We start from the raw sequence: 25,569 nt of genomic DNA, 5'->3' as shown, positions 1-25,569 counted from the left end.
AGATATATATTTTTTCATAGATAGCTTTTTTTTTTGTATTTTCTTTAAGAATAACAAAATTAACAAATTTCTGGTTAAAACGCATGAACAATGACCAACTTTTTAGCATTTGTTCACGCATTTTACCCAGAAAACTAGTGATTAAATTTTTAAAAAATTAAAACAAAACATACACATAAATATAAAGATAACTTTAATTTTTTTTTTAAACCCTCCCCAGAACATCCATTAAATTCTTTAGTTTTCGCTCCACCATTTGTGTTTTCTTTCTCATCTGCCCTAAACAGATGTGGATGTCCTCTATTTCAGCCCTGCAGGACAACACCTCTCCAATTAACAGCTGGGCGCTGTAAGTGTCCAATCCACCATCAACAGCACGAATACCTCCTGAAATTTGGAAAGAAACCATGTATTACAATTATGCAGGCCTACATCTATTACCTGAAGCTGTGCTGTATGACACAGACCTGATGTGGTGGCAGTTTCCACTTCCTGCACATCCCGCGGGGGTGGGGCTTGGGTATGTGTGGGGTTTCTCTGCTCCAGTCTTGAAGCATGAGATTTGTAAAAAAGGGATACATGAATCAAAAAGATTAGAGGCCTATAAGAGGAATATGAATCATTCTTTTTATAAAGTGTGGTACAATTGTCTGTTTTTACAATCCTTCTAAGCTTAACACAGGATTGTATCCATTGTATCCATTACCAAAGCTGCTACATTTCTCTATCTTTGGCCAAGTTTCCTACATGGAAACACACCAAGTATCCACTGAATCACCTCTGTGTGACACCCTAAATAGGTTGTTCTTGTGGCCAACACTCAGTGCCGATCCTGACCTCCCTGGGGCCCTAAGCAAAATGACATGGCACATTAAAAATGAGAAGCGGGGAGCGCTGACGACAGTGACATGTCACATTAAAGAAAGTTGAGAAGCGGGGGGAGGGGGTGTTCTGCTGTCGGAAATGACATCTTACATTAAATTGAGAAGCGGGGCGTGCTGACTTCTTACTTCTTCTCCCATGCAGCCAGCGAGTTGAGAAGGTTCTATACATGGTACAGATGTGCCACTTTACAGGCAGTCTAAGGAGACCCCCAGGCATTATATTTTAAAGGAATTTTTCATTTTTTTATTTCACTTTAATCATCAGTAAACCACTTATTTTACAAACCTTTTTTTATTGATACATGTCCCCCATACCCTTACCCGGGCCCCATACACTTTGTATACCAAATAACTTGCATATAAGCCTTCAAAATGGGCACTTTAGATTTTTTAAGTTTGGGTCCCATAGACTTCAATAGGGTTCGTTGTTCGGTTACAAACTTTTGCGATGTTCAAAAGTTCTGGCACGACCAGACTGGGGGGTGTTCAGCCCATCTTTACTATGGACATGTTTCACGTGCTAATAATAACTTTTCAATGCAAAGAAATAAACTATAGTTTTATTTTGTTTTGTTCCCACAGAAGCTGACAAACTTAGCTTATCTCTATTTCGCTAACAATCAGCTGGACAGTGTGCCATCACATCTGCCTGAAAGCCTTCGGGTCATTCATCTACAGGTTTGTATACCCTTATAATTAGATCTGTAAGTTTATAAATCATTATGATTACAAAACTCTTCTAGATAAATATTTTATTTACACATCCAGAACTGCACAATGTGGATAATGTCATATGGGTGCAGATTGTTGTATGTCTCTAGAACAGCATTATGAGCATTTTTCATAACAGGGTTAAGGGTTGGGCTCCATTCACAAAGCGGTATATTACCGCATTCGAGTATGCAGTAAGATACGCATAACGTTTTTCAAGAAGTTTTTTAGTATTCACTAAAAAATGCTTCTAAAATACTGCATGAGTTATTTTATGATGTTGTGCAGTATTTTAGTAGTGAAAGCCTATGATAATTTCCCCCCGCCGGTAGTTGTCACTAGCTGGTTGTTAAGGAGCAAGTATTTGTTATGTCCTTAACAACTGATGAGTCATCAGCTGTCAGTGGGCTTACCCGCTGACAGATGAAAGTAAAAAAAACATGCTGGCAATTGGATCAATTGTTGTGCCAAATTGCAATACTTTTTTATGAATGAACAATTATTTTAACCATTACATGTTATGCTATGATATATCCCCTGGTCTGTTTTCTTGAGAAAATTTGCACAGTATTTCGCTAGCACAGATGAACTTTGTTGCACTTTATGTGTATTGAATAGTCACTTTTTCTATACTATTTAATATTTGTTGCACAAATAACAATAATGCTGCATACACACGATTGGAATTTTCGACAACAAATGTTCGATGGGAGCTTGTTGTCGGAAATTCCAACTGTGTTTAGGCTCCATCGGACATTTGCTGTCGGAATTTCCGACAACAAAAATTTGAGAGCTGGTTCTCAAATTTTCCGACAAAACAAATTTTGTTATGGGAAATTCCAATCGTGTGTACTCAATTCCGACGCACAAAATTCCAACCATGCTCGGAATCAAACAGAAGAGCCGTATTGCCTATTGAACTTCATTTTTCTTGGCTCGTCGTACGTCTTGTACATAACCGCGTTCTTGACCTTCGGAATTTCCGACAACACTGACCGTGTGTATGCAAGACAAGTTTGAGCCAACATCCGTCGGAAAAAAATCCATGGTTTTGTTGTCGGAATGTCAGATCGTCTGTACGCGGCATTACAGTAGTTGCACAGCAAGCACTTTACATTTTTCATTTGCATTTTTAGAATGTTTTGAAGTGATTCATATGGTTTGTTTTGGCACACTTGCACTTTATATTATTGTAAATTTATTGTGTGTTTGCAAAGTGACTTATCCAAATGTTTTCTTCATATTAATTGCATATAGCAATTAGTTATTGCAGTGTTCTATTTGAGTGGAAGCTTTGATAGTCTTGGATGCAGCTGGTGACTAACTTATTTTTAGAGATATTACTTTTTTCTGCAATTGATGAAACCATTCTTGCTTTCCGTACCTATTCACTCATACACAAGGGCCAGAATCTCAACAAAACAAAACAACGTTTTTCCTGACGAGATTCTTGCCAAGAATCTCTTCCTGCCTGAGTGTACAGACTCTCCTTGCAAAAGAACCGCGGTTCTCTTGAAAGGCAAGAACGCGGTGACGTCATCGCGTATGACGAGCATGCGCTCGTCACATTTGATGCCGTCACCGCCATCTTGCTGCACCCTAACTATGCCTAGGAAGCTACCGCGCATGCGTCAAAGTCATTTCGAGCATGCGCGGGTTTTCACAGTGACCAGGTAAGTATACACACTCTTGGGTTTCTCAGCAGGAAAACTGCAGAGAATCTCACAACGAGAAAATAGAGAACATGTTCTCTATTTTTCTCGTCTAGATTCTGGGCAGTTTTCTTGTCGAGAATCCTGAAAGCCTCGTACACACGCTCGGTATACTTGGCAAGAAAGCTCTGCCAGTAGTTTTCTTGCTGGTTCTTGCCGAGTAAACCGAGCGTGTGTACGAGGCATTACACTTATCCCATTAAAATAACTGTACTTTACCATGAGACCTCCTTTTTGTACTAGCCCAAGCTTCCTCTAAGCTAGTTCTGAATCTTCCTTAGTGACGTGGACATTTCGCTATACGCTGCACGTAATCCTTATAAAGTGCCCCTTCAGCCTTTTGGTATAATGCATCTTAGATCAACCCTGTTTCCCGCATCTTCCCATGAAAACAGACATGAACACCATCCTTTCATCCTTAGCTCCATCAACAGACTTGTTTCTGGAGAGCCTGGGCCAGATTCACGTAGGAGAGCGTATCTTTAGTTGGGCGTAGCGTATCCTATTTACGATATGCCGCCGCAACTTAGACAGGCAAGTGCAGTATTCACAAAGCACTTGCTCTGTAAGTTGCGGCGGCGTAGTGTAAATCGGCCGGCGTAAGCCCGCCTAATTCAAATGTGGAAGAGGTGGGCGTGTTTTATTAAAATGAGCCGTGACCCCATGCAAATGAAGCGCCGATCGTAAGGCGCATGCACGCGCATGATCAGTATCACGTCGAATTTACTCCATAAGATACGCCAGGCCCAATGCCTGTGACGTGAACGTAACCTACGCACAGCCCCATTCTAGTATGACTTACGTAAACAACGTAAAAAGATACGCTTGCCGATGTCCATACTTTGCATTGGCTGCGCCTCATATAACAGGGGTAACTTTACGCCGGACGTAAGCCTAACGTTAATGGCGTAGCGGGTGCAAGTACATTCGTGAATCGGCGTATCTACCTAATTTACATATTCAACGCGTAAATCTACGGAAGCGCCCCTTCCGGCCAGCGCAAATATGCAGCCAAGATACGACGGCGTAGGAGACTTACGCCGCTCGTATCTTGGCCAAATCTATGCGTAACTGATTCTAAGAATCAGGCGCATAGATACGACGGCTCACATTGGGACTTACGACGGCGTATGTGGAGATACGCTGTCGTAAGTCCACTGTGAATCTGGCCCCCTGTGTTCTATTTTTATTTAGAGTACTTAACAATAGAGCTTGATGATTTACCAATCAGCCAATTAAGCAAAGGCAAACAGAAGGAGTTATACAAATCTCAACCAATGAATAATGACTAGGGCGGTGTATGGGCGTGTCTATGCAGGGGCAGTGTGTATGATTTCTTGCCCACTGTACCTGTAAGCCATGCTCTCCGGTAAGACAAAGGAAGCCACATGGCTGGCCTTGAAATCAGGAGAACTAACATTGGGAGACACTGTGACAATACATATTAAATACATCTTAATAAAATTTCCACAACATTGCCTACAGCAGTATTCAATTGGGCCTCTACTGATCTGTTTGGCTGGAGTACATCCTGCCAATCTACATTTAAGGTAAATTCTGTAAAAACTATTGCTTTTAACATCATCCAAGGCATCCAGTCTTGTACCAGCTCCTTATGGGGACATGTTTCTTAAGGTGGATTAGCTTTCACCCCACAGACCATATGATTGTGCCATTGATCTAATCCCACGGATAGTGTTCTTAGAGGGTTGGGTGAGGGGCTCAGATGTCTACAAAACTAGACCTGTGTGAAGCCTACAATCTAACCTGCATCAAGGAAGACGATGAGTGGAAAACAACACTCATTACCAGGAATGACTACTATGATTATCTTGGTTTAGCATGCATTTCTGCAGTTGTTGTGTGTAGGTACAGGTCCCCCATCTGTGAGGGAAAGTGTTGAGAGTTAGGGAGAGGTTCCCGGAGGAGTAGTCTTCCATTGGGTGAGGAACGACCAGGCCACATTCCTGCTCCTCATTGCAGAAGCTGTCGGCATCATCCGAAGTTAACAGATATTTGCTACAGTTTTTATAAGTGGCTCCGGACAGCTGTGCCTACCTGCCAGACCTGCCTGTAACTTGTTGAAACTTTCTGTGAATATGCTATTATCAATCTGGGCCTCTGTGTGATCTCTGGTCGCCGACACACCATGCTTTTTTAGGCTGCATATGCATGAGGCCTAAAGATTTAGGCCCAGATTCACATACCTTGGCACATAGTTATGCCGGCGTAGCATTTCGAATATACGCTACGCCGACGTAGCGCAGAGCGGCGAGCACAGTATTCACAAAGCACTTGCTCCCTAATCTATGCTGGGTTCCCTCGGCGTAACTCGTCGTAAGTGGCAGTGGGCGTGAGCCATGCTAATGAGGCGTGACCCCATGTAAATGATGGGCCGAGCGCCATCAAGAAACAAATAACGAACGGCGCATGCGCTGTCCCATGGACACTTCCCAGTGCGCATGCTCAGAATCACGTCGAAACAACTGCCTAAGTTACGTCGAATCACAGCCTATGACTTGAACGTAACCTACGTCTAGCCCTATTCACGTACTACGTAAAAAACGACGGCTGTGTTCCCTGGTGCAGCCATTTGCATTGATGCTGCTTACTTACACCTGCTTTATGAGGCTTAACTTTACGCCGGACGTACCACTTACGTAAACCGTGTATATTAATGCGCCGGGTGCAAGTGCGTTCGTGAATCAGCGTATCTCACGCATTTGCATATTTGAATCGTAAATCAATGGGAGCGTCCCTTGCGGCCAGCGTAAATATGCGCCCACCATATGACGGCGTAGAAAACTTACGTCGGTCGGATGAAGCCTATTTTCAGGCGTATCTTGCTTTCAGAGTCAGGCGCATAGATACGACAGCGCATATGTGCACTTACGCGGTGTATCTGGAGATACGTTGGCGTAAGTGCTACGTGAATCTGGGCCTTAAAGTTCCAAGTTTCAAACCTTGCAAAAAACAATATTTGAGTTTATGGCAGGGTCTGTCTTTCACCTTTCAAGGACTGGGTGTCCCCATGGCATCTACCTTCGTTTGAAAAAACACCAAAGACTATAAAGGTCTGCATTTATGGGGGCTCACCACCCTAAAGAAGTTTGCGCACCCTGCAAATGAAACGCATTGGTGTGTCAGCTACAGACCACCCCAGTTGCCCTTGGCACCCCAGCCCGCCCTCTCCAACTAATTTTCAACATATTTCTGATGAAACTGAACCCAATTACCACACTTCTTGCTGTCAAGGAAACCCCAGCACTTCTCAGTGCCATTAAACAGGGGCGTTGCTAGGTGCCAAAAAGACCAGGGGCTTCAGCCCGAAGCCAAGCCAGCACCGGGGGGGGGTCGGTGGAGTGGCGCGGAGTGACCTACCTGACACACCTACCTGTTCTACGTGTGTGTGTGTGTGTGTGTATGTGTGCACACACACTGACATAACCTACATACACTGACCTGTCCTGCATACACTGACCTGTCCTGCATACACTGACCTTAGCCCCTGACCTGTCCTACATACACTGACCTGTCCTACATACACTGACCTGAGCCACTGACCTGTCCTACATACACTGACCTGTCCTACATACACTGACCTGAGCCACTGACCTGTCCTACATACACTGACCTGAGCCACTGACCTGTCCTACATACACTGACCTGAGCCACTGACCTGTCCTACATACACTGACCTGACCCACTGACCTGTCCTACATACACTGACCTGACCCACTGACCTGTCCTACATACACTGACCTGACCCACGGACCTGTCCTACATACACTGACCTGACCCACTGACCTGTCCTACATACACTGACCTGAGCCACTGACCTGTCCTACATACACTGACCTGTCCTACATACACTGACCTGACCCACTGACCTGTCCTACATACACTGACCTGACCCACGTACCTGTCCTACATACACTGACCTGACCCACTGACCTGTCCTACATACACTGACCTGTCCCACTGACCTGTCCTACATACACTGACCTGTCCTACATACACTGACCTGAGCCACTGACCTGTCCTACATACACTGACCTGAGCCACTGACCTGTTCTACATACACTGACCTGACCCACTGACCTGTCCTACATACACTGACCTGACCCACTGGCCTGTCCTACATACACTGACCTGAGCCACTGACCTGTCCTACATACACTGACCTGACCCACTGACCTGACCCACTGACTCTACTCACTGACCTGACCTCACTGACCTGACCTACATACATACACAATCAACTATAAACCATACAAGTTATTAGTAGACACATACAAGTTATTTGTAGACCCATACACGTAATTAGTAGACACATACAAGTTATTTGTAGACCCATACAATTAATTAGTAGACACATACAAGTTATTTGTAGACCCATACAAGGTATTTGTAAACATATACAAGTTATTTGTAAACTACTCTATACACCTTTATTAAACAAAGACATACAAGTGACAAGCTTGGCTCTTGCCATTTTACTTCATTTGTACATGCTACCTATTGTTATTTAATAGTGATTGCCAGCACCCTAGACCCAGTGGGCCAGATTCATCAAGGGGATACGACGGCGTATCTCATAAGAATCAGTTCCGCATAGATCTCCCTTAGATCCGACTGGTGTAAGTGACTTACACCAGTCGGATCTTAGGCTGCAATCTACCGCCGGCCGCTAGGTGTCGTCACAGTTTTTTACACGTCGGATATGCAAATGAGGAGAACCGCCGATTCAAGACCGAACGCCCGCCCGTCGCTTTTTTTTTACGTCGTTTGCGTTCGGCTTTTTCCGGCGGATAGTTACCCCTGCTATATGAAGGGTAGCTAATGTTAAGTATGGCAGTCGTTCCCGCGCCGGGATTCACATTTTTACGTCGTTTGCGTAAGTCGATCGGGAATACGGATGGCCGGAATTTACGTAGCCCCCGAAAACATTGACGTCCTAGCGACGTCATTTGGAGCATGCGCACTGGCAAATTTCGCCGGCGACGCATGCGCAGTTAAATCGGCGCGGGAACGCGCCTGATTTAAATTGTACACTCCCCCTAGCCGCGGAATTTGAATTCCGCCGGGGGAGTTACGATCCGACGGTGCAATTTTCGAGGCAAGTGCTTGGTGAATCATGCACTTGCCTCGCAAAATTGGACCGGCGGATCGTAAATCAGATAGATTACGCGGATCTAAAGATCCGCTAATCTATCTGAATCTGGCCCAGTATGATTACAGCACACATATAAACATATACCCCCTTTAACAATGGTTTTCCCACATTTTTTTAGAGATTGATCATGAATTATAGGGAAGCAGAATAACATTGATGGCAATATATATTTTTTATACTGTGCGTGGAACTTATATAGATATCTTTATAGGCTTCCATCTGTTAATTATTTGCTGCAACCATAACCCATACAAGTTATTAGTAGACACATACAAGTTATTTGTAGACCCATACAAGGTATTAGTAGACATAAACAAGTTGTTAGTAGACCCATATAAGTTATTAGTGGACACATACAAGTTATATGTAGAACCATACAAGGTATTTGTAAACATATACAAATTATTTGTAAACAACTCTATACAGCTAAATACATAGGCCCAGATTCACAAAGCACTTACGCCGACGTATAACACGTTACGCCGACGTAAGTGCAAATTTGCGCCGGCATATGTGTGCGGCAGACCCACAAACCAACATATGCCTAAAAACAGGCTACACCCCGCCGACGTAGCTTGCACACGCTGGCGTAGGGTGGGCGCACATATGGGCTGGGCACATGGTGCTGCTCCCATTGATTAGCCATTCAAACATGCAAATGAGGGAAATACGCCGATTCACAAACGTGCGTGTGCCCGGCGTATGGTACGCGAGTTGCGCGTAAGTTGTACGTCCGGCGTAAAGTTATTCCCCATAAATGAGGTACAACCCGGTAACAGACATGCACAGGTCTGCACCAGGGAACACAAGCCGGCGTATTGTGCGTTGGACGTGTGTCTGGCTGGGCGTACGTTATGTTCACGGCGTACACGGTGATCCTGCGTAGCTTAGGCCGTTGTGCCGGTGTGGTTGTGAGCAGAAGCAGGGGGGTGCTGTGCATGCGTCCACGTCACGGCGCATGCGCAGTTCGTGATACGTACCTGTCTGGTGCTCGGCCCATCATTTGCATGGGGTCACGCCTCATTTGCATGGGTTCACGCCCACTTCAACCTACAGCCTTTGAAACCCACGCCACGCTGGCGCAGCGTTGGGAGCACTGGCTTGCTGAATGCAATGCTTGCCTCTTCACGCTGCGTTGGCGTGGCGTACAGTGTTTACTCTACGGCGGCATAATGTGCGCCTTGCTCTCTGTGAATCTGGGCCACAGAAGTGACATGCTTGTAGAACCATACAAGGTATTTGTAAACATACACAAGTTATTTGTAAACTACTCTATACAGCTAAATACATAGAAGTGACATGCTTGGCTCTTGCCATTTTAAAGGAGGATTAGATGAGGGGATCGGGTAACAAACCCTGGGACTTTAAACGGTGTCAAGATATAAGTGGATCAGAGAGTAATAATATAGATAAAAATATAATTTATTGGAGAATACAATATATCAAAAAATTGAAACATTACAATAATGATCCTTGTAGTCATATAGTGGCTTGGATGGAACAAGCAACGCCCATACCTGTTAGAAAGTGCCCGACATGTTTCGCTACAAGCTTCATCAGGAGCATATAAACAGGGAAGGCTACAAGGAGTAAACAAAGAAAAGCATAAATATTATACAGTTGAATCATTGGCGTGTCAGCAACATCACAGTGACAAGCATTTAGAAAGTTTGAACAATAGATAGTGATGATCAATCACAAAAATAAATAAAGGGGGAAGAACAGTTGAATAATGTCAAATATTCATGAATAATACATAGATCACAAAAAACATGTATGGATAAGAGTGATCAAGAGCAGACTTACCAAGCAAGATCAAAGATCATCAAATCAAAAACAGAATATATATTAAAACTACGCATACAAAGCCATAGTTCATAGCCAAAATAAGCCTGTAGATATAAAGCCACACTGGAACCAGTCCATACAAGGATTGTCAAATAAATGCTGCAGTAAAAAAGAGAGGATGAATAAAATTAAATATATGTAAGGTATATAGGGTGTATACAACATGTATATCCATAGATTCACAGACATACGCATGTATATGCACGCAGAAAGATTTATACAATGAACTTGTACTTGCAGGATACTGCATCAAAAGTACTGATGCTGTATGAAGAATATATATATATGTTTGAAAAGAATTCAAAATACCTATTTAAGTTGATAGGGTCCAGTAGTGAGACTGGCAACAATATATAGATGGATCCAGCACATAAATGGTTAACAACCACTGAACATTAGCAGGAAGAAATCCCCAATGTAGAAGACTGGTAATATAGAAAAATATATATATATATAAAGGTAAATATTTAGTAAAAAGGATCAATCAATAGTGATATCAAAAATATATATTTTAAATGGTATTCTGATGATAAGAGTCCATCAGATGGAGAGCAGCAAGAGATGTGCAACACATACCTGATTGCTGAAATCGATTTGGCAAATATGCAAGGATAGACCAACAGAAGGTAGTCTAGTGACCCTGACAAGGCAGAGCCATTAATGGATCAGAAGTGGAAATCCCTTTATATACCTCCCAGAACGGCGTGTGATGACGACGCTGGGAGTGGGCTAAGGAGGTGGGCAGTGATTGGTGCTAGGCTGTGAAGGGGAAAAAACGAGGGGATGAAATGGAGCTCCCCTGTCAGGAATCGCCACTAGCGGTGAAGCAGACCCGGTGCGCGCACGCCTGTGACAGGTGGATGACGTCACAGAATGGCGCCGTGAGTGGACGCCATCTTGGAACAGGGATGGAAGCCTGGCAAGATGGGAAACATACTCAGGTGGATCACTGATGTCAATTCGTCGACACCCAAAGGTGAACGGCGAAATGAGTGAGTGACCACAGTGGTGGGCCAATGGGGCATAGTAGGTGGAGGCCAAAATGGAGGTGACCAGGCGATACATCTAATAAACCCTGTCACTGGCAGATGGGCGAAACCAACCTAAAAAGGAAACACCAAAGAAAATACCCTTAGGGATCACACAAACTGAAAGGACCGGGCCTTATTCCCCACAGTGGAGGGTGCGCCCCTAGTGCCCATACAGCAGTATGACAAAAACATGGAGGGAGAAGAACCAGTGAAGCAAACACAAATGCAGGCATGGCAAGAAGTATATATATATATGGGTACCCATATATATATATATATATACTTCTTGCCATGCCTGCATTTGTGTTTGCTTCACTGGTTCTTCTCCCTCCATGTTTTTGTCATACTGCTGTATGGGCACTAGGGGCGCACCCTCCACTGTGGGGAATAAGGCCCGGTCCTTTCAGTTTGTGTGATCCCTAAGGGTATTTTCTTTGGTGTTTCTTTTTTAGGTTGGTTCCGCCCATCTGCCAGTGACGGGGTTTATTAGATGTATCGCCTGGTCACCTCCATTTTGGCCTCCACCTACTATGCCCCATTGGCCCACCACTGTGGTCACTCACTCATTTCGCCGTTCACCTTTGGGTGTCGACGAATTGACATCAGTGATCCACCTGAGTATGTTTCCCATCTTGCCAGGCTTCCATCCCTGTTCCAAGATGGCGTCCACTCACGGCGCCGTTCTGTGACGTCATCCACCTGTCACAGGCGTGCGCGCACCGGGTCTGCTTCACCGCTAGTGGCGATTCCTGACAGGGGAGCTCCATTTCATCCCCTCGTTTTTTCCCCTTCACAGCCTAGCACCAATCACTGCCCACCTCCTTAGCCCACTCCCAGCGTCGTCATCACACGCCGTTCTGGGAGGTATATAAAGGGATTTCTACTTCTGATCCATTAATGGCTCTGCCTTGTCAGGGTCACTAGACTACCTTCTGTTGGTCTATCCTTGCATATTTGCCAAATCGATTTCAGCAATCAGGTATGTGTTGCACATCTCTTGCTGCTCTCCATCTGATGGACTCTTATGATCAGAATACCATTTAAAATATATATTTTTTATATCACTATTGATTGATCCTTTTTACTAAATATTTACCTTTATATATATATATATTTTTCTATATTACCAGTCTTCTACATTGGGGATTTCTTCCTGCTAATGTTCAGTGGTTGTTAACCATTTATGTGCTGGATCCATCTATATATTGTTGCCAGTCTCACTACCGGACCCTATCAACTTAAATAGGTATTTTGAATTCTTTTCAAACATATATATATATATTCTTCATACAGCATCAGTACTTTTGATGCAGTATCCTGCAAGTACAAGTTCATTGTATAAATCTTTCTGCGTGCATATACATGCATATGTCTGTGAATCTATGGATATACATGTTGTATACACCCTATATACCTTACATATATTTAATTTTATTCATCCTCTCTTTTTTACTGCAGCATTTATTTGACAATCCTTGTATGGACTGGTTCCAGTGTGGCTTTATATCTACAGGCTTATTTTGGCTATGAACTATGGCTTTGTATGCGTAGTTTTAATATATATTCTGTTTTTGATTTGATGATCTTTGATCTTGCTTGGTATGTCTGCTCTTGATCACTCTTATCCATACATGTTTTTTGTGATCTATGTATTATTCATGAATATTTGACATTATTCAACTGTTCTTCCCCCTTTATTTATTTTTGTGATTGATCATCACTATCTATTGTTCAAACTTTCTAAATGGTCTGGGCGTTGCTTGTTCCATCCAAGCCGCTATATGACTACAAGGATCATTATTGTAATGTTTCAATTTTTTGATATATTGTATTCTCCAATAAATTATATTTTTATCTATATTATTACTCTCTGATCCATTTATATCTTGACACCGTTTAAAGTCCCAGGGTTTGTTACCCGATCCCCTCATCTAATCCTCCTTTAATTGTTACGGGATGTGGTGTTTTTTTGATTTGACTTTCTATGCCTCATTCATCCATTCTTGCCATTTTACTTAATTTGTACATGCTACCTAATACCTATTATTAATTATTAGTGATTGCCAGCACCCTAGACCCAGTATGAATGCAGCACACAGTAGGTGCTGGTGATCAGCCATATCCAAATGATTAAATGAGTTCCAAATCCACCCCACCAAGAAGATCCACTATGAATCCAGGACAGTCCAGCAGCAGCAGATTTGGCACCACTGACATGCAGCATCTTCTTTCAGCAGCAATCCCTTATTAAATAATAAAAAAGCCCAGGGAGGGCTGGGGGACGGGGGGAGGAGCTAAACAGTGTGATGCTGTGAATCCCGGGCATCTCTCCCTGAGCGGACATGCAACAATTTGAATGCCTGAGATAAACCCTACCCTACCCTACCTAAGCTCTTATCTGCGGTACTTTCGGTGGATTGGATCGGCTGTCCCACGTCCATGCTGCAGCTGCGGCTGCTTGTTTTGGGGCACTGCTGATTGGCTTCCGAAATATCTCCCTGGAAATCCCTTTGACGGCTGCTCTTTCGGACCCCGTCGCTAGCTTCCCCTGCCCCAAGGTGTCTGCTTGCTCCGCTCCGAGCTGTTTGGAGCTATCATGTGGGCTGTATGAAGGAGAGATGCGGGCGGAGATGAGAGGAGACTGAAGCCGTCGGCACAGCGACTGTTTGCAGAACACCGCGTATTGCAGAAGGCTGGGAGGCTCAGTGAGCTGAGCAGAGCAGAGCCGGGCGGTCGGAAGGTCGGAGGGAGCGAGGAGGTGATCCTGGGGGTAAGCCCGATAAGGAAAAAGAAAAGAAAAGGGAAAGCTCTGTATGGTCTCTCACTCTTAGGTGAGCTGAAGGGGGTAATATATAAGCCTCATATGAGCCTCACAACTTTTTCACAAAACCTTTGCAGATCAGCAGTTAAAGGAGGATTTTAGTTCTGTTCATAAGAACTTGAGGAGGCTACTGGAAGATACTTAAATGCTTATATGCTTTTCCCCCCCAACATACAGCTGCTGCAATATATTAAGAACTTTGAAGCTACTGGTAGAGTGGAATGAACTAGCCTATTCAAATTAAATTACATGGTTTACAGCTTTGCATTTGCAGGCGTATAGGTTTTCCCTGTGGAGACCTGGAGATTTGGACATTTTTTTCATAGTGTTTTTTTTTTAACTAAACCTGCCTAGACATTTTAAAGGGACTGAGAGTGTTTTTTTCTTGTTTTGAGCCTTGCCTGAGACATCCTAGACCTGTGAAGCAGTACTTTTTTTTTTTTTTGCTTTGTTTCTGCTATCTATCCATAAGGCTCCCCCCCCCCCTTGTTTTTTTTTTCCTTCCCAGCTTGGACTGATTGGAATGTATTTAATTGTATTTAATCGTAAATGCGTGCACCAGCTTGACTATACTGTCTAATATTGAACATCCTGATAGTTTCTGTTTTATTATCCGCCAATTGAAAACTTGCTCTTGCTATCTTTGTTCCTTTAGATATAGGTCCTTGCAGGCGAACTGGGAGTATTTCTCTCTTTTTTTTTTCTGGCCAAATTGAATGTATTTTTTTATAGATACCTGAATTAGCCTGAATCAGCTTGACTACGCTGCTTGATTATACTGCCTAATATTGGTTGCTCTGGTGGTTTTCCTTCTTTTTTTTTATTTTTTTTTATTTGTCACTTTGGTACCCATTATTTTTTCTCACATTTAGATATAGGCCTTTGGGTCAAGATATTAACAGGTCATTGGCAGGGCGGGTGTATATTATTATCATTTTGAACTATTATTTATTTGGATTTTTTTTTCTCCAAATATGCCACTAGTATACCTACTCCTGCTACCTTTCCCATTTAGATATACATATTTTTTAGTTAAACAGGTTATTGTTAGGTTACACATTATCTGGTATTGCTATCTATTTGTCTGTGAACCCAGTCTATTTAGATTGGATTTATTCAGATTTACTCAGATTTTTTGTAAGAGGCCTATACATCAGTGCGACTTTTCTTTGTTTGGAATGCCCTTGAAGTAATATTTGATTGATAAGGGGGAAATCCAGAGGGAAGTAAACGTATAAAGTGAACTGAATAGGAACCCCTAGAAAGGAAAAAAATGGGGAGAAGGGGAGCAAAAACCAATCAAACTGACAGTGGGGGTAGTAACTCTATAAAAACCTACTTGGTACAAGATAAAATAGATCCAAGGCAGGAACAAGTGATAGAAAATTCAGAAGGGGCAACTATCTTAGTAGAAATGCAGGAAAAAAACATGGATCTAGGAGAAGGGGCCTTACAGCAAGACCAACTTCAAAGGAAAATGGAGAAAGAAATAGACAAGTTACAGGCACTCCCTACAAAGCAAGATATGGTAGAGATGATGGTCCACTTAGAAGGTATGATCAAAAGAGAACTGAGTGCTACCAGAACTGACATACAAAATGTACTACAAAGAATGGAAAAATCAGAAACCCACTTGGACGAACATAAAAATGCGATTTTGAAATTAAGGGAAAGGGCAGACTTGGAATGGGTTGAAATGAGGAATATCCGGTACAAGTTAGAGGATCAAGAGAATCGCAACAGACGTAACAATTTAAGGATACGTGGACTACCGGAGTCAGTGGGAAATAGTGATTTAGAAATAACGATTTGTGAACTTTTTAATAAAATACTAAAGAGAGAAGCAGCAATACCCATCCTATTTGAAAGAGTCCATAGGGTACAGAGAATAGCCAATCCATCAACAGATGTAACGAGAGATGTGATAGCAAGGTTTTTAAATTTTAAAACAAAACAAGAAGTTGTGCAGGGATTGAGAAGCTCTGTGCCAATTGAATATATGAGCGCTCACCACCCCAATAGTGACTTGGAATGTGAGAGGGGTGCACGACCCGCTGAAACGCACTATGATACGTTCTGGTATGAAAAAGTTCCTTCCTGCCATTGTGGGGTTTCAAGAAACCCACCTTACCAAAGACACTGTTGGGTGTCTGGGATTTTCCTGGGTGGGCAAGGCCTATCACTCCACTCACACCTCCTACTCCAGGGGGGTGAGCGTGCTGGTGCATGGATCCTTGGCCTACCAGGAAATAGATGCAGCAGTCGACACTCTTGGTAGGTATGTCTTTTTGTATTGCAAGATATTCACGGTAACTATGATATTAGCCTTTGTGTATATTCCCCCCCCTTTCTCGAGGGAGGTGCTGCAGATGCTTCTGACCTACCTGGGTGATAAGCCGGATGTCCCTGTAATGATTATGGGGGATTTTAATGCTTGCATCGATCCCAGGGTGGATAGGCACCCACCGGCCCAGGTACCCCAGGGGGGTAGGGGGACTACTTTGAGCAGATTGCTGGGGGAGGTGGGGTGGCAGGACGTTTGGAGAGCTAGATACCCTGCGACTAAACAGTTTTCTTGTTTCTCCAAGACCCATGGGTCGCTGTCCCGTATAGATTTGTGTGTTGGGTCCCCACAGGTCCTTCACATGGTCCCTAAAGTTGAGTATTTTCCGAGGGGGGTATCCGATCACTCTCCTCTGGTGGCCCACCTAGTTACCCGTCCGTTGTCTTCCATGCCCAGGGCCCCCTGGAAGTTAAACGCCTTTTGGCTCAAGCTGTTCACTTCCCACGAACATGTCGCACGCAGGATAGAGCAATACTTTGTGGAAAATGGGGGAGGGGAAGGCCGGGCCCAAGGCTGGGAAGCCTTCAAGGCATGCCTGAGGGGAACGTTTATCGAGGAGATTGCGGCTATAAAACACAATTCGTCAGCTCTTTTAGAAAGGGTGGAGGATCAAGTAAGACAATTAGAACTAACGTACGTGGTAGACCCCTCGGACTCCGCGAGGGAGGCATGGATGTCGGGCCAGGACTCCCTGGACCGGCTGAGATCCTCCGCCGCGGAGAAGAAGCGATTTTTTTCCCAGCAGGCATATTATGAGGAGGGGGAGAAAACAGGTCGCCTGTTGGCAAGAATTGCCAGGTCGCAACAGGCGTCCCCCGCCATAGGAGCGATCCGTGATGGGCGGGGGCGCCTGGTGAACGAACCGGAGATGATTCTGACTGAATTGGCCACTTTTTACTCTGAATTGTACAAAACGCGAGATGACTTCACGGATGGGGAGTTGCAGCGCTATATTGATGCGCTGGCTCTACCGACCCTGAAAGAAGGGGCGAGGACCGAGCTGGAGAAGCCGCTTACTCTGGAGGAAGTGAGGGAGGCTGCTGCCTCCTTCCCCACATGCAAAGCCCCGGGGGACGATGGAATACCTATGGAGGTGTATACTCAGTATGGGGAGGTGATGTTGCCCAAGTTACTTGAGGTGTTTAACGCCTCGTTTGACTCGGGTGTCTTGCCTCCGTCTATGACACGAGCGAACATAGTTCTATTACTAAAAGCGGGTAAGGATCCTTTGGATCCCGGGTCGTATAGACCTATCTCTCTCCTCCAAAGCGACGTTAAAATTCTAGCGAAAGTACTGGCCCTGCGAGTGAACAAAATAATTCTGTCCATTATTCACTCCGACCAGGCGGGATTCATGCCACGTAAATCCACGGCGACGAACCTCCGACGGTTATACCTGAACATGCAGACCCCCTCGGTTTCCGCCGGCAATAGAGCACTGTTGTCGCTTGATGCCAATAAGGCCTTCGACAGTGTTGGCTGGCGGTACCTATGGGCGGTACTGACTAAGTTTGGCTTTGGCCCTAGGTTCCTGAGATGGGTCAAGCTTTTATATGCTACGCCAAGGGCGGCCATACGTATGGCTGATAGGATGTCCCACGCCTTTGATCTGGGCAGGGGGACCAGACAGGGATGTCCCCTGTCCCCCCTGCTCTTTGCCTTGGCTATCGAGCCCCTTGCGGCCCTGGTTAGGGACTGCGAGGCGGTTCGGGGGTTCAGATACGGCGACATGCATGAGAAAATCATGCTGTACGCCGACGACATGCTCCTCTTTTTAGAGGATACGGAGGGATCCTTGCAGCAGGTTATGTCCATTATTACTGAATTTGGCCACTTTTCGGGTTTTACAATTAATTGGAACAAGTCGGCCCTGATGTTCCTAGATGAGACGCCCTCGATGGGGAGTAGCCCTTCGTGTCCTGTGCCCGTGGTGTCCTCTTTTAAGTACCTGGGGATTTGGATCTCCCCCACTATAACGGATTTCTGCAAACTGAATATGTACCCCCTGCTGTCTAGATTCAGGGATAAAATTCAAATTTGGAACAAACTTAAAATGTCCTTAGCGGGAAAGACCAACCTCATTAAAATCATACTGATGCCGCAACTGTTATATCTTCTCCATAACACGCCTGTGGTAATTACCCTTAAAATATTCTGCGTAGTTAGCTCTCTCTTTAGACAGCTGTTGTGGCACACCAAAACCCCTAGGATAAGGCTAGAACAATTGCAGCGCCCAAAGGAGGGGGGGGGTCTCGCCTTACCTAACCCATGGATATATTACTTGGCGGCTCAGCTCCAACACTTAATAGGGGCCATGGGCCCATTGCCCGAGGCCTCGGCGGCCAGATTGATGCTGCACGACACAGGGGTAGCAACGATACCTGAGGGACTGGAAGCTCGCAAATTTCAAAAACCTAATAAACGTATGCCTACATATGCTCTTGTTCAGAAGATATGGAATAAAGTTAGGCAACTCCAAAATGTGGAGGGGTACACAGAGTTTAGCCCCCTATGGGGGAACAACTCCTATGAGGAGCTCGCTAAACTTGACCAGGGACAGAGGTGGAGCTCCTTTGGGGTCACGCATCTTAAACATGTCTTTGGGAGGGGGGGCCTACTCCCCTTTAGTGAGCTCCGCTCTAGATTTAACCTGCCGCACACTATGCAATTCTTCTATCTTCAGCTGCAGCATGCGGTAAGGGCCCAGGGGACAGCGGTGGAGTGGGTTCGGTCCCCCACACCGGTTTTCCGGGTATTGTGCTCCGCGCAGGACACCAGGGGCATGATTTCACAATGCTATACTATGCTCCTGTCGTTATTTTTGGAAGGACATCCTATGAGGGTGGCAGAACAGTGGGAGGCAGATTTGGGGCCCATTGAGGGGGAACTATGGGAAGAGGCGCTACAGGCCGTGAACACCTGTTCATTGAATGTGTCACAGAGGGTCTCCCAACTCTATATACTACTTAAGGTGCATTACACCCCGGCAAAGCTTTTTAGAATGGGTCGGGCTCCAGACCCGTTGTGCGGACGGTGCAGGGCGGCACAGGGTGATTTGATCCACCTGCTCTGGCGCTGTCCCAAGCTGCATAGATACTGGACGGAGGTTCTGGCTACACTGAATTCAGTGTTCCAGACCAATGTCCCACTGGATCCACTTTGTTGCCTGTTGGGTGTGCTGGAGGGGGCAATAGCGGAGGAAGGTACTAGAGCGGCATTCGCCAGGGCATTGTTCCAGGCGAGAAAACTCATTCTTATACACTGGAAGTCGAGGGAGCCCCCTTCGGTTAGGACCTGGGTACAGCATGTGGGCAGAACAATGTCGATGGAAAAATACATATACCAGCATAGAGGGACCGCAGGGAAATTTCTTAAATTATGGGATCCATGGCTCGCGACACCTGGGCTGAGCCCCCTAGAGCTGGTACAGGAAAGGCTACTGGGTGGAAGGTAGGAAGTTGAGGATAAACTGTAGGGTCCCCTGTTTGATTATTTGGAGGGCTGCAGGAGGGGTGGGTGGGCGGACGGTCAGGAGGGGTGAGGGGCCCAGGGTGGTGTGTCCAGGCGGTTGGAACGGTATAATGACTATGTGCAATGATTGTACGAGGTATTTTTTGATGTCTGACCTATGATTTTGCTGATGAGTCAATTTAAAAGTACTGTGTAGAATGTCATTCTTTTACTGTATGTATGTTTTTTTTTTTTTTTGTGAGCAATAAAAACCTTTTTGATTCAAAAAAAAGAATATATGGGCGCTGAGATCTTGGTTTTCATGGATTTATCACAAGAAACTCTGGCTCGCAGGAGGGCGTTAAAACCCCTAATAAAACAATTACAGGAGAAAAACATTGTTTATAGATGGGGCTTCCCAGCCTGTCTAACAGCAAAGAATCAGGGAGTTTCAGCCATACTGCGATTTCCAGAGGATCTGAAAGGTTTTTGTAGTAAATTAGATTTGCAAGTGCCACAAATAGAAAACTGGGGAAAAAACTCCAGATTGGAGGAAGTTAAAAGACCAGCCATGGTTAAAAGTCTAGAACCTTGTTTACTAAGCACTAAGTATTAAGAAAATAAATACGAATTTTGCTAGGGGGGGTAAAAGAAGAGGTGTTCGCTCGGGGAGGGTACGGTGGGGATGGTTGATGCCCCTCCGGTCTACCGGGACCATTCCTGTAGTGGAGATGAGGTCCGGTCGACCGGGAGGTCATAGAGGGACCCCTAGAAGATGCCCCACCCAGTTGGGCGATTGGAATTTAGGCGACAGCAGGATGGGCCATGACATTGATATTCAATGTGGGAGGGAGGAGGGAGTGGAGAAGTACTTGAGGGTAGAGTTATGTAGTCTAGTTATGTCCTTTTTTTGTTGTATGTTGGTAGTGGAATGGGTTAATCCTGGACAAGAACTGGTCTTTATCCATATGGCTATAAAAAGTCAGCAATATAAACCTTACTTACTTGAGAATTGGCCCCCTTAAAGATAGTGAGCTACCAAATATTACGCCACCAAATATTATAGGAATTGAAAGGTTGGGGAGCAAATATAATTTTTCTGCAAGAAACTCATTTTAAATATTCATCTAGGGTAGGTCTGAATACTAAAGGTACACTTTGTGTACCTTTGTGAACCCTGTCAGCCACCGTCCCTCTGACGTCACCACCCAGCAGACGAGCGGCTTGTCTAACAGCGCTCTCATACAACTGCAGACTTGGCTCTCCCGGCTTCAGAGCAGAGATTTTTCACAGATTGCAGGCACAGCCCGGCTCCATCTGATTGCCATCACTTCTATCCTTGTTCCTGTTATTTTAAATGTAAGTGTTGGATACCTGCACCTGTTATTACAATTAAACCAGATAACTTAGGGGCGCTTTTCCTGTCTTTTTTTTTCTATTAAAAATAGTAAGTTAGGGAAAAGCCCCGGCCCTGATGGTTTTACATCTTTATATTATAAGAAATGTATCGGTATTTTGTCACCCTATTTTCACTCATATATGAAGTCTAAAGGAGGAGGTCTCAAGATACCAGGAGAAGCCTAAGGGCTCTTTCACACGGAGCGGACCGTTTCTGGGTCTGCTCCGTGTGTCTCCGTCGGCTCAGCGGGGATCGCCCTGTCTCAGCTCCGCTCTGCCCTATGGGGAACCGGATGCAGACGGACCGTCTGTCCGTCTGCATCAGTTCCGTTCCGCCGGACGGAAGAAAAATAGGGTTTTCTTCCGTCCGAAAACCGGATCCCGACGGACGCAGACGCTAGCGGATGCTCCATCCGCTAACGGACGCGATCCCATAGGGATGTATTACAAGTCCGTTAACGGACTTGTAAAAACGGACAGGCGGAGCGGACGTCTGAAAGGGGCTTAGGGGCTTATATATCCCTCCTAGCAAAAGAGGGAAAAGACCCCACAATGTGCTCTAGCTTTAGGCCAATATCCTTGATCAATGAAGATATGAAAATATATGCTAGGATATTGGCCGAGAGACTAAAGCTTTATATGCCAGATCTTATAGGGGAAGATAATGCATGGCGGCACCGGGCGGCATTGTAATTCCCGCCTTCTAAGCTTGCGGCGCCTATAATGGACGTCACACACGTCCCGCGGTCCCGGATTGGACAAGTGGGACATCCATCATAGGCGCTGCAGGCTCCAGAAGGCGGGACCTGCAGTGTCACTCGGTGGCGCTCGTAAATTAAATGGTCCCTGCTCAGCGGCGCTCGGGGATAATAGTTAAATGCTTCATCGCCGAGACTCAGGGCTTTTCATCGACCCATTCGGGGCTCCAGCCTCCCCAGCCCACCCCTAACAACGCCCCTGCCATTAACCACTCAGGGGGCCCAGACTGCCAGCTTATTCCCACCAGTGAAGGACCCATACCTACCACCAAGCCCGGCCGAGCTGAACATTTTCAAGAGCCGAGTCGTAGCCTCGCACTGTAAGGCCCCGTACACACGGTCGGACAAAACCGATGAGAATGGACCGAGGTTCAGTTTCATCGGTCCAAACCGACCGTGTGTATAGCCCATCGGTCTGTTTTCCTTTGGTCCAAAATTTTAAAACATGCTTCAAAACCGAACCGATGGACCACTGCCCGATCGGTCCAAACCGATGGTTAGTACAGAAAGCATCGGTTCAAAACCCGCGCATGCTCAGAATCAAGTCGACGCATGCTTGGAAGCATTGAACTTCGTTTTATTCAGCACATCATGTGCTTGACGTCACCGCGTTCTGACCCGATCGGTTTTTGGAACGATGGTGTGTACACACATCAGACCATCAGGCCACTTCAGTGGTGAACTGATGAAAACGGTCCGTCGAACCATTCTCATCGGTTTGGTCCAACCGTGTGTACAAGGCCTAAGAGGCTACCGTCCCGTCCTGAGAGAAACTGACAACAGCTGCATGCGTGGCATTGATGTGCTTAAGAGCAAAGCACATACCAAGCTGCTCTCTCCCTGAGCAGCGATCCACTGTTTGGGTTCTTTCCCACTACCTTTTTTTCTCAATATGTGACCTGTGGGGACTGAAGTGGTGGCAAAATTGGAAATAAAGCACCTATATAATCCTGTGATTCCAAGGAAGGCACTGACCTTTTTTAGGTTGGGGCCACTTTTGAATCACCTTAATCCTATTGATCTGAGGCTTAATCAGCCCTTGATCAATAATGTCTAGGTATTTGGCCTCCTCCAAGCCTATGGCACACTTTTTGGGGTTGTCAGTAAGTCCTGCTTTCCTAAGGGAATCTACTACTGCTTGTACCTTGGGCAAAAAGGACTCCCAATCAGGGCTGTAGATGACTATATCGTCCAGATAAGCAGCTGAATATTAGCAATATTGCTTTAACAGCTTGTCCAATATTCTCTGGAATGAGGCAGTAGCAACATGCAAACCAAAAGACATTTGCTTATACTGGAACGACCCCTCGTATGTAGAGAATGCTGACTTTTCTTTTGCAGATTCTATTAGGTATATCTGCCAATAGCTAAAGTCTAAAGTCAGCTCTAAAGTAGTTATCTACTGGGAAGTTCCCAATCTGTCAAGAAGCTTGTCAATCTGAGGAACCAGATAAGCATCAAATTTGGACACTCTATTCAACTTTCTGAAATCATTACAAAATCATATGGTTCCATCTGGCTTTGTGACCAACAATATTGGACTTGACCAATCCCTGTGGACTCCTCTTTCATTCCCAACTCCAACATGTTGTTTTTCTTGTTTTTTGCGACTGCTTTCCACCTAGGCTTAGGTATTCTATAGGGTTTTTACATTCACATGGACACCTGGCTCTGTAATTATGTCATGCTGTATAACTGTGGTTAGCCCAGGTAGGTGAGAAAAAAAATCTCTATTCTTTCTTTCAAACCCTTTAAAGTCATTTTGTTGGGCCACTGACAAGGTTTCAGCTATGGGCACCTTAGGTGTCAAGGGGGGTGTGTCCTTTTTGGGGGTTGGTACTTCCAGCAAAGTCGCTCTGTCCTTCCAAGGTTTTAAGAGATTGACATTATATATTTACTCTGGTTTCCTTCTCCCTGGCTGGTGAACCTTGTAAGTTACTTCCCCTACTCCCTGGCTGGTGGACTTTATAGTTTACTTTCCCTACTCTTTCCATAATTTTAAAAGGACCTTGCCACTGTAGCAGGTGCCGCTCAGCTGCCCCACACCTCTTGCTAGCCGCCGCTGGGACACAGACACAGGTTCTCAGGGAGAAAGAGCCTGTTAGGTCCTGCAGGGAAATTCTCCCTTCTCCCTCTCTACTTCATTACAGTGTGCGAGCAGTGCTCACAAGGACTCAGCTATCCCCTCTACTCCCTCCCCTGCATTCTCATTGGCAGAAGGAGGAGAGCCACTGAACTCATGGCTGGATGGGGCAGAAAAGGAACATATAGTTCCTAGCACAGGTGGTCCCATTCTTTTTCCTGGGGGCAGGAACTACAAAGCCCAGCATGCCCTCACACAGCAAGGAGTTTTACACCAGAGGCTGCCGGGGAGAAAGGTAGACCACCACAAGACGAGAGGGGAAGGCGAACTTAACCAGAAGGCTTGTTGTTACTTATCAGGGCGATTTGTCTGACACAGCTCCAGAGGTCGATGTGATGATCCTGCCACAGCTCCAGGATTCGAACGTGATGGACATCCCACCAGAGAGGGAACACGAGTGCACGCCTCCAGGCGTTCCTGAGGACGCAAACTGTTTCGGTTGTGAGGTGGCCAGTCGGGTCTTCTGGAGAACCTGTCTGTCAGGACATCTCACTTAAAGGGGTTGTAAAGGTAAAAAAAAATTCCCTAAATAGCTTCCTTTACCTTAGTGAAGTCCTCCTTCACTTACCTCATCCTTCGATTTTGCTTTTAAATGTCCTTATTTCTTCTGAGAAATTCTTACTTCCTGTTCTTCTGTCTGTAACTACAGTACACACAGTAATGCAAGGTTTTCTCTCTGGTGTGGAGAAGGCCTCTTGAGAGGGGAGGGGGTGAGCAGGAGTGTCAGGACACTCTCTACTTTGCAGATAGGAAAAGGAGCTGTGTGTTAGTGGGCATCCTGACACTCCTGCTCGCCCCCTCCCCCCTCAAGAGGCTTTCTCCACTACAGGGATAAAGCCTTGCATTACTGTGTGTAGTTACAGACAAAAGAACAGGAAGTGAGGATTTCTCAGAAGAAATAAGGACATTTAAAAACAAAATCGAAGAATGAGGTAAGTGAAAGAGGACTGCACTAAGGTAAAGGAAGCTATTTAGGGAAAACAAATTTACCTTTACAACCCCTTTAATCCCAGCATCCTACACATCACTTTGCCTTGTCAGGATACTTCCAAATGCACTTTGCTCATCCTGTCCAACAGGACAATAAGTGCACCAACGCCAGGCTAGCTGAAAATACCTGCTATCTCCATTGTAAGGACCTTCCTGTTTCCCCTTCAGTAGCAATGATTTGGGGATCCTAGTAATTCTCATTAAAGAGGAACTTCAAGGTAAATCCTAAATTTAATAATTTACACTGTTGCCTATTTCCTTATGAGTGTATTGCCTGGGTATGTGATTTCAGGATTCGAGGGA

The 25,569-nt window shown here is 45.2% G+C and overlaps 1 protein-coding gene across 1 annotated transcript in view; it reads left to right on the top strand.

Moving 5' to 3' along the window:
* The window catches only part of OGN (osteoglycin), a 515,507-nt gene that overhangs the window by 387,353 nt on the left and 102,585 nt on the right, over positions 1-25,569 (top strand). Inside the window, exon 5 of the mRNA XM_040359589.1 lies at positions 1,467-1,562. Coding sequence (XP_040215523.1) covers positions 1,467-1,562 — 96 coding nt within the window. The remainder of the gene's footprint in view (positions 1-1,466; positions 1,563-25,569) is intronic.

Source organism: Rana temporaria, chromosome 7 (assembly GCF_905171775.1).
Source record: "Rana temporaria chromosome 7, aRanTem1.1, whole genome shotgun sequence".
NCBI lineage: Eukaryota > Metazoa > Chordata > Amphibia > Anura > Ranidae > Rana > Rana temporaria.
Note: the sequence above shows the minus strand (reverse complement) of the source record. Positions and strands in the feature narration are given on the sequence as shown.